The following is a 10,593-nucleotide window of genomic DNA, read 5'->3' as shown; positions in this document are numbered from 1 at the left end:
AAATTCGAAAATTTGACGAAATTCGAAAATTTGACGAAATTCGAAAATTTGACGAAATTCGAAAATTTGACTAAATTTGACGAAATTCGAAAATTTAACGAAATTCGAAAATTTGACGAAATTTGACGAAATTCGAAAATTTGACGAAATTCGAAAATTTAACGAAATTCGAAAATTTGACGAAATTTGACGAAATTCGAAAATTTGACGAAATTTGACGAAATTCGAAAATTTGACGAAATTTGAAAATTTGAGGAAAATCGAAAATTTGACGAAAGTAACTCTCTATCTGTCACCATTCAAGAAATACCTCTAAAACCCTAATTTACCCACCCATTTCCAACTTTCGACATTTTTTACATATGCCCCTCTGTTCTACTCGTAAAACTCTGAGACTTTGCCGAAGAAAGTAATTCTCTATCTCTCATAACTCAAAAAAAATATTAGTCCTTTCATCCTACCCTCGAGTAGCTCAAAATTTGGTCACTCTAATCACTCTAGCTCAAACGAATCTGCCCCGATTTTTTTAATTATTTTTTTGTTCGAATCGTGTTACGAATACCTTTCATTTGATGGGTCGCACGCCTCTGTAGGTTTCAATATAGCTAAGCTACAGCCGAAAACGCGTTCCCAACCCTCGAAAACCACACTCAGAAACCACTTCGAGGCCAATAAAACAAAATGCTGGTTTTTCCTGGGGTAATGGCGTATCACATTTTCATTTTTATGCCCACCCTGAGGTTCCTGCAAAATTTCATGAAGATTGGCTGACTAGTTTCCGAGATCGACCGTCGATAGATAGACAGATAGATAGACAGATAGATAGAAACATACAGAGTAAGTTGAAAGATTTTGATTGTTTGGGAAACGTTAATTTGGTGCATTTTCTATCAAAATGACCAACTTCAAAACGATGTATCTCCGGCAATTTTAAAGTTACATAGTCGAGTGATAGCTCGTTTTGCTCGTATTTGAAGCGCGAACAAGATAGAATAGGATTTGTGGTGATACAGGCCAAAGGAAAGAAACTTTAATTCTCGCCTATATATAGTTGCCGCGTCTCAAAAAAATTTCTTCGTTCTTTTTTTGGAAGTTAGACTGCGTCAAGTCCTCCGCTATCGCTCCGGACATGATTTTAATCGCAAAAAATATTGGGCTACTATATTATTCAGGTCCCTAGTCAAATCAGCGCTCCTGCCTGGTTAACTTTACTCTGTCGCGATAATGCCCATTTCGAAATAAAATAATAAAATTAGTTTTTGAGCAACAAAGTAAGTCTAATTAATTGTGAATTAAGTTGAAAATAATTCGAAAGAGAAAATTAAAAAAGAAAATGTATTTTTCAATCATTCTTGGCCCCAAAAGTCAGCCTCGCCTTCATATGTGTCACAGTAAATCTTAATGAAAAGAACAACAAAAAATTAGAATGGAAAGGCAACGTTTTTTTAAAACAAATTTATACCTCCTCAGCAATCAACTCGTGTAACATTTGCTCCTGTTCTTCGGCCTCACTCAATTTGAAGTCATCCAAAAAGTCTTCATCCAAGTTGAAATCAGTGCCTATGATTTCACATGCAAAATGTTTTAATTTTTTCGCTTTTCGAAGAAAGTTACAGATGATTGTGCGGTTCCAGTCTACACCTTGCACATCGAATGATTGCAGTCGTTTCAATCCACTTGATAGGTCAACGGCTTCCGATTTTTTCACACGTTCTTCACCATCATTACGATGACGTTTACTGCAAATTGTTAGGTGTTTCAACTGTTGCTGAGTATTACAGACGATGCCGAACAATAAATTTGGAGAAATGTCGCTTGAAATGCACAGCGTCTGCAATTTCGGGCAATTTCGTAATACGCGATCCAAGAAATTGATGCCATCAAGCCAATATTTCCAATATTTATCGGCCACTTCTAATTTCAATTCAATTAAACTGTTTCCACTTTTGCCGATTTCATTTTGCACACTGCTCTCATCTTCAGAAGATGCAATTGAACAGGTAAGTTTGATTTGTTTTTCCATAGTTATTTCAAATCGTTGTTTTTAAGACGTTCTTTTTGTCAGCATCTTCTAACTCTAACACTCATAACGTCAAAAGCAAAGCAACGTTGACGTTTTCGTGTTAGTGGGTGTGTGTGATATAATTTTTGAATGAATTTCGGGTCATAATCACGACAGAGTAAAGTTAACCAGGCAGTAGCGCTGATTTGACTAGGGACCTGAATAATATAGTAGCCCAATATTTTTTGCGATTAAAATTTTTCAATTTATGTCAGTGTTCATTTGAGTTCATTTTCATCCAATGTGTTAGGTCCCTTATTTGACGTTTCGAAAATGAACCGCTCCTGCCTGGTTTCTTTTACTCTGCCGTGGTCATAATTCCTCTAGGTAGTCTACCTCTATACTTCTAACAGAATTTTTCAGCTGTCAAAGAGGTATGTAGTCTGTTGTTTGTATAATCAAACACAGTCGAAAAATCGGGTAATTTCCAGATCAAAAATTTGAACGCACCTCAAGCAAGAATGAATAAGCAAGTAAAACATAAATAAATTAAATTTTGTGCAGAGTGTGAGGTGCGTTGGTTAGAGCCTATTTTGGATAAATTTTTGGAGATATTTAGAGAATTTAGGTAAATTTAACAGTCAAAAAAATAGTTATTTGTTCACATAGGGAAAAAAAAATGGAAAGTTGCTTTTCTGGGGAGTTGTTTGTGACCAGAGTCCCTGATGCCACAATACATACGACCTCAAACTCACTTGTAAATTTCGAAAATTGATTTCCCAAAATATTGGAATCTGCTTGAAACTTGAATTTAAAAATGTCAAATGCGAGTAAAGTTCAAAAGCTGATCAGATGTTATCACAGACAGTAAGAGTTTAAGACAATTTTAGATTATTGTGCCAATTGCTAACTAACTAACTACCTTCCTTCAATCTCAGTTGATTGTTTTAGCAGCAATTACTTTGTTAGTTTGAAGAAGAAATATGAGTTAAAAACGACTGTAAAAAGAGACAATAAAATCGAAGTCAATTAGGACAATACCCTCTCTAGCAACCAAACTTCGTTTTGACGCAGTCAAAATACCACCTTATTTTGACAAATGTGACACTAACTTTTTTGTAATATAGTTGCCGTGCCGCGTTTTTTTAAAGCACGTCACACGAAAAAGACAAATTTTAAACTTTATTTCATTTTTTCACACCAAAATAACGGAGTAACACAATCACAAATTATTCATCTTCGGACACCGAAATGATTCATCTAGACGTAATATTGTCACATAAAATGACATTGCTGCTCAAACTTCATCATGTCCGGAGCGATAGCGGAGGACTTGACGCAGTCTAACTTCCAAAAAAAGAACGAAGAAAATTTTTTGAGACGCGGCAACTATAGGCGAGAATTTAAGTGTCTTTCCTTTGACCTGTATCACCACAAATCCTATTCTATCTTATTCGCGCTTCAAATACGAGCAAAACGAGCTATCACTCGACTATGTAACTTTAAAATTGCCGGAGATACATCGTTTTCAAGTTGGTCATTTTGATAGAAAATGCACCAAATTAACGTTTTCCAAACAATCAAAATCTTTCAACTTACTCTGTATGTTTCTGTCTATCTGTCTATCTATCTATCGACGGTCGATCTCGGAAACTAGTCAGCCAATCTCCATGAAATTTTGCAGGAACCTCAGGGTGGGCATAAAAATGAAAATGTGATACGCCATTACCCCATTATTATTGGCCTCGAAGTGGTTTCTGAGTGTGGTTTTCGAGGGTCGGGAACGCGTTTTCGGCTGTAGCTTAGCTGTATTGAAACCCATCAAATGAAAGGTATTCGTAACACGATTCAAACAAAAAAATAATTAAAAAAATCGGGTCAGATTCGTTTGAGCTAGAGTGATTAGAGTGACCAAATTTTGAGCTACTCGAGCGTAGGATGAAAGGACTAATATTTTTGCGATTATGAGAGATAGAGAGTTACTTTCTTCGGCAAAGTCTCAGAGTTTTACGAGTAGAACAGAGGGACATATGTGAAAAATGTCGAAAGTTGGAAATGGGTGGGTCAATTATGTTTTTAGAGGTATTTTTTGAATGGTGGCAGATAGAGAGTTACTTTCTTCGTCAAATTTTCGAATTTCGTCAAATTTTCGAATTTCGTCAAATTTTTTAATTTTCGTCGAATTTTCGATTTTCGTCAAATTTTTTAATTTTCGTCAAATTTTCGATTTTCGTCAAATTTTCGCATTTCGTCAAACTTTCGAATTTCGTCAAATTTTCGAATTTCGTCAAATTTTCGAATTTCGTCAAATTTTCGATTTCCGTCAAATTTTCGAATTTCGTCAAATTTTAGATTTTCGTTAAATTTTCTATTTTCGTCAAATTTTCGAATTTCGTCAAATTTTCGATTTTCGTAAAATTTTTAAATTTTGTCAAATTTTCGAATTTCGTCAAATTTTAGAATTTCGTCAAATTTTCGATTTTCGCCAAATTTTCAAATTTTGCCAAATTTCCGAATTTCTGTTATAAACTGTTATAAAAAGCAGTGTTCTAAAACTTCTAAAACGACTGATATACCAACAAAAATCTCTTCGAGAAAAGTGTGACGCAGTCTTTGAAATACAATTTCTAAAATGAATGATATCGCTAGAGTTGACGCTTTCAGCTTCGTTACGCAAAAATTAAATTTTACACCCAATTAGTTCAAACAAGCTGGCTTAGGTTTTCTCATCATCTGCCAAATAATTTTTACAAAAAAAAATTTTGACTGCAAACAACCAAAATTTTACCAAAAAAATCTGCGTCGTAAAGTGGCAGATGTTCAGGAACAGACCAGCATGAAAATTTATCTGCCACATGCGACGCAGATTTTTTTGGTAAAATTTTGGTTGTTTGCAGTCAAATTTTTTTTTTGTAAAAATTATTTGGCAGATGATGAGAAAACCTAAGCCAGCTTGTTTGAACTAATTGGGTGTAAAATTTAATTTTTGCGTAACGAAGCTGAAAGCGTCAACTCTAGCGATATCATTCATTTTAGAAATTGTACTTCAAAGACTGCGTCACACTTTTCTCGAAGAGATTTTTGTTGGGATTTAATTTATTTTTAAAAGTGTACAATTTTCTATGACAGAATACACACTACAGTTTTACCACCTTAATTTTCCTAGTTTGGTTGCTAGAGAGGGTATTGGTTAGGAGATAATACCACAGAAAGGTATCGGATAATCTGGCACACGGTGCCAAAAGAACACACTTTTAAACTATGTAAAAGGTGAACTCGCACACGCAAGTTTATTGCTGCAAACGCTTTTTAGCCATGTCATTGACTTAATGACTCCTTTTACAAAATTTTGGTATCGAAAAATCGTGTGCGAGTTCACCTTTTACGTAGTTGAAAAATGCGTTCTTATAGCACCGTGTGCCAAATTACCCCACGCCCACAGAAAGTGGGAAAATAATTGACATTTATAACTCTCTTTAATAAAAGAAAAATTTGGCATTGTGACTACTTACCCAAAAATTGCATTGCATTCTTCGTCATTCGATAAATCAAAGCGTTAAAATGACTTGCTTTGAGGTATGTTTTGAAATAGATGGCGTACTTACGGTGTGAATTTTGTTTATCTGTAAATCAGATGACTGATTCAGATCTCATGAATTTGATTATTAAATGAAGGAAACAAAAGTTCCCAAAAGAAATATTTGGCGGAAAATAAAGACAGATAATATACTGAACTACATCGTCTTTTCTTCAAGAAAAAAAAACAGAAAACATAAAGAAACAAAAGTTTTGAAAATAGGCAGAAAATTCTTTTAGGAATAACTCCGACATCATTAGTGACGACGAACGTACCGAAATTGATTCCGGTTTTCTCAAGTTATCATGTCATCCCGTTCTTTTTGCTAACATTTCATATATTTCACAAAACTGAAGTGAACGTAATGAACACATGACGTATTTTCTGACGTAAGACTCAAGGGAATTATTACTCTCACATTTTCCATTAACGAGAACTTAACCTCAGTAATTACATTTCTCGTAGAATAAACAAGTATGTTATGTCCCTAGGACCAAAGGGGTGCCTTTACGACCAAAACAGTTGACGAAGACGATGTCAACAATTCGAAAAGCTTAGCATCAGAATTATCAGCCGTGGAGCTGTGTGGTGTAGACATTGAAAATCCACTGGGAAATAAGCAACAAGCAACGATTTCTAACCGATATTGATCGATTTTATCAAAATGTATTGATGAATCGACAAAAATCTATGAGATATTGAAAGTGGTGCCTAGGTAAATTAGGCAACTCTACTACTCTACGTATTGAGGAATTAGTAGACATTGTACATGAAAACAGCTGAAAAACTTTTCGTCGAAAACATCAAATTTTGCAAAATAATTTACCATTTTCGAAAGCTCATTGTTGCATAAGATATGATATAATGAAGTGAGCTTTCAAATGTAGATTACATTAAATAGCTTAGCAAACATTGACGATTATGTATAACACTCATGCATAAATTTCAATGTAATGGCTTTCTTCTATATGTGAGATTTGATATAAAAGCAATTTATTATGCAATTAATTTTCGTGTTTATCATGCGCACTTTATCTTCGTACTTCATCTGTGTGTATATGTATATATATTATACATGGTTAAAAGCGTATATGCACACTGAATATATTTATTCACTTATTCGCAAAATTTTGATGGTTCTGTACCATAGTGTTACTCTGTGGACATGATATTGCTCGTGATGGATATAATTTGAATTTTAGCCATGCAATGGAAAATTTGCATGTTCGTATAATATTTCGTAATGTCTTTTGTTGTGATGATAATGGGAAATTTGAATTATAATTTTAATTCGATAAAATCTCAAAATGCTTTTTTCATAACAAAATCAAAAGTGGCAGGGCATTTTATGAGCGATAGTAATTTTATTATCGAAAAGGTTTACAGATTTACGGTTGTTTGTAGTTAGAGTCGTGTGGCGCATTTGCCTTTGATCAAAGACGTATAATAATCGCACGTACTCATCAGTTTCAACTTTGAAATACATTCGTAAAAAAACGAGCTTATTCACGCTGTAAGTGTGCCTAAAATTTGAATTTTAAGTGAACGATTCGATGAAAAAGTGAACCAAAAAATAGATTTCAACGCTTCATTGTATGAAAATGACACTACGTCAGAAAGACCTCCCATTAACAGTTATTTATGAAACTCGGCTTCGCGTCGGGTTGACAATCGACATCTAGTGCGATAAAATACCAGCATACGATTCGTGTTTCATACAACGTTTTATGCAATTTAGTGAGCGAATTCCCCAAGACTACAAAACAAACCACTAAAAAAGCTGGAACTGAAATTGACATCTACTGAAATACGTGTAACAACTTTTGCAAAAACAGTTGTTCTAACAGTATTCATAACAGTTGTTATTACATTTGATGAATATATGATTATGATCGTGTCGATGTATTTTGGCTGCGATAAAATTTTTTTCGCACTGATTTTTGGATGAAATAAAACGGATACTAATAAACGACCGATAAATTAATTCAAAACTACCGATAAAAAGTAATAAATGACCGATAAATATGGTACCGATAGAAAATAATAAATGATCGATAGGAAATCCTCAAGTACCGATAAAAATATTAAAAACTACCGATAATTTTTTACCGATAAAAAGTACTAAAATACCGATAACTTGGGATCTTTATCGATCGTTAATCACTCTTTATCTGTAATCTATTATTTTCTATCGATCATTCATTATATTCTATCGGTAGTTCAATATATTCTATCGGTAATTTATTATTTGTTATCGGTAGTCTATTATATTCCATCGATCATTTTTTATTTTTTATCGGTACTTCCGTTTTTTCTACCGGTAGTTTATTATTCTTAATGACCAAATACCGTTCTGTCTCGCCGGGATTTTTTTTTTGTTTATGGGAAATATTCATCGAAATATTCGGCTCGAAATAAAACCATCTCAATAAAAAAACATTTGAGCCAGACAATAATATACTCTTACGGCTCTTACAGCCAAGAAAAAATATTAACAAAAAAAACAGAAAGGTCACGATCCCACAATATTAGAGGAATGATACGAATGTGGTACTAGTGTGGTGATGGTGAGGCTCCCAGTCTATAATTTTCAACGGCCCTTTATATATTGCTAGAAGGATTGCAAAAGTGACTTATCTCACTCATAAATCTGATTTTATAAATTATAAGTCAGATGGTCATAAGTCGTAAGTTATAAGTTGACTACGTACGAAATCATAGGTATAAGTCAAAGTTATAAGTCATAAGTTGGTAGGTATGGAAATTTGTGGGAAATCAGAAAAAGTTAGGAAAATTAGTGGAAAATCAGGAAAATGACGGAAATTTGTGGTAAATCTGGAAAATTTGTGGAAAATTCGTGGAAAATTAGGAAAATTTGTGGAAAATCAGGGAAATTCGTGGAAATTTGCAGAAAATGAGGAAAATTGGGAAGATTCGCGGAAAATCAGATAAAATTGTATAAATTTGAGGGAAATCGGGAAAATCCCTTGACTAAAAGTCAAGAGTCTTACGTCAGAATGGGCGATAATCGGTAACCAATCGGATAAAATCTGATAATTCGGGGAGACCTGATGTGGTGGGTATAAATGGAAAATCAAAAATTTCATGAAAAGTTTGTCACTGCGATAAGTCGAGTCAATGTCGTCCAAAGCCTATTTTTGGGAATGTTTTATAGAATTTTCAAGAATTTTCAGGAATTTTAAGAATTCTGAGAAATTTTTGAGAATTTTACGGAATTTTGATGAATTTCTAGGAATTTTCATGAATTTGACCGCAAGAAACAAGCGAATGAATTGGTTTCATGGTACGTGTAAGGAATCATCATGATGAAAAAAACGTAATTTATACTTTTCACGCCGTTAAATGGTTTTCCTCGCCGATGCTTCTTCGATAACACCTCTATTTTTGGTCTACATACACCTATGTCGTCCGATCTTCTTGATTTATGTATCAGTAGAGGCGCGTTGGCACAAAAACGAACCCTATTGATATTCATCCCTGTAGCATCTATCCCTGAAAAATGAGAGAAAAAAAGGTTTTGGTCCAAAACTCCAAAAAATGAGAATTTTGTCATTGTGATAAGTCCAGTAAATATTGTGCGATCTGTGTTATTTATGTATCAGTAGATGCGTATCAGTATAAGTAGATCACCCCTGCATGATCTATCGCTGTTTAGGTCCAAAATCCTAACTTTTGTCACTGCAATATGTTCACTGATTCGAGTTATTTATAAATCAGTTGATGTATTTCAGCGCAAACATGTACCCTACTTATAATGATCTCCGTAGGGTATATGGTTGTTTAGGGCCGAACTCTAATAATTAAAATTTTGTCTATTATAAGAAGAGTCAAACATGACTTGCTTACTTCCAATCTCAATGTTATTTCAAAATTATAGATGGGGATAATAATTCTCTATTATTGTGGGATCGTGATTTTTCTGTTTTTTTTATATTTCTTCTTGGCTATAATACTCCAAAGCCGTAAAAGTACATTATTTTCTGGCTCGAATATATTTTATTGAGTTAGAAAAAACGGAAGTACCGATAACAAATAATAAATTACCGATAGAATATAATGAATGATCGATAGAAAATAATAGATTACCGATAAAGAGTGATTAACGATCGATAAAGATCCCAAGTTATCGGTATTTTAGTACTTTTTATCGGTAACAAATTATCGGTAGTTTTGAATATTTTTATCGGTACTTGTGGATTTCCTATCGATCATTTATTATTTTCTATCGGTACCATATTTATCGGTCATTTATTACTTTTTATCGGTAGTATTGAATTAATTTATCGGTCGAATATAATATCCCAAATAAAACTGGTTCATATGACACTGCACACAGGCTGCGTAAGTATCGAATTCGCTCACTGAATTGCATAAATGATTAAAATAGAGAATGGAAAATTGATTCAAAATGCATTCCTCCAGAAATCGGCTCCAAATTTTACTTTAATTTAGACATTTGCACATAAAACGGAGACCATAAAACCATTCCAATTTTTTTGGTCCAGTAGTTTTCCCCGGAAAATAATCTGGACTTTGGACTCATAAGGCTTTTTGCATTCTTTGGGCTCTTATGCACGTGCATAAATTAAAACCATTAAAGAAAGCAAACAAATTAAATGCAAATTCTGACCCGAGGCTCGCATTTTGAATCAATTTTGTTCTCTGACTTTCCGATAGATCAACACCTCACAACCTCGCCTAAACATAGAAAATATTCGGAGGCTGAAGAACTGTGTCTCTTTTATGTTTCGTTGTATGAGTTAAAACATATAAAACAAACAATCCTAAGTGATAGATCTTATCACTAAAGCCTCCAATTTTGACACCTGTCAATTGAGTGCGTCCATGCTGGGAGCAGTGCTGTGTTTCTGATCATGATCTTTCACAATTGCCAGGAGATCCGAACAAGTCACGCAAAGCGTTTTTGGACAACCTAAGGGATTAGGGAAAAGTAATTTTCTCACCTCAACTGGAACTTCGGTGGACTTTGTTG

At 33.9% G+C, this 10,593-nt stretch overlaps 1 protein-coding gene across 1 annotated transcript; it reads right to left on the bottom strand.

The window, feature by feature from the left end:
• Window positions 1–1,266: 1,266 nt before the first annotated feature.
• LOC119067744 lies at window positions 1,267–2,086 on the bottom strand. Its single transcript, XM_037170874.1, has 2 exons — window positions 1,463–2,086; window positions 1,267–1,397 (listed from the first exon to the last, which is right to left on the bottom strand). The coding sequence occupies exons 1-2, from the start codon at window positions 2,021–2,023 to the stop codon at window positions 1,347–1,349; spliced, it is 612 nt and encodes a 203-aa protein (XP_037026769.1). The 5' UTR covers window positions 2,024–2,086; the 3' UTR covers window positions 1,267–1,346.
• Window positions 2,087–10,593: the final 8,507 nt, after the last annotated feature.

Source organism: Bradysia coprophila (genome assembly GCF_014529535.1).
Source record: "Bradysia coprophila strain Holo2 chromosome X unlocalized genomic scaffold, BU_Bcop_v1 contig_128, whole genome shotgun sequence".
In the NCBI taxonomy this organism is placed as follows: Eukaryota; Metazoa; Arthropoda; class Insecta; order Diptera; family Sciaridae; genus Bradysia; species Bradysia coprophila.
This window is presented reverse-complemented; position numbering and strand designations above follow the sequence as displayed.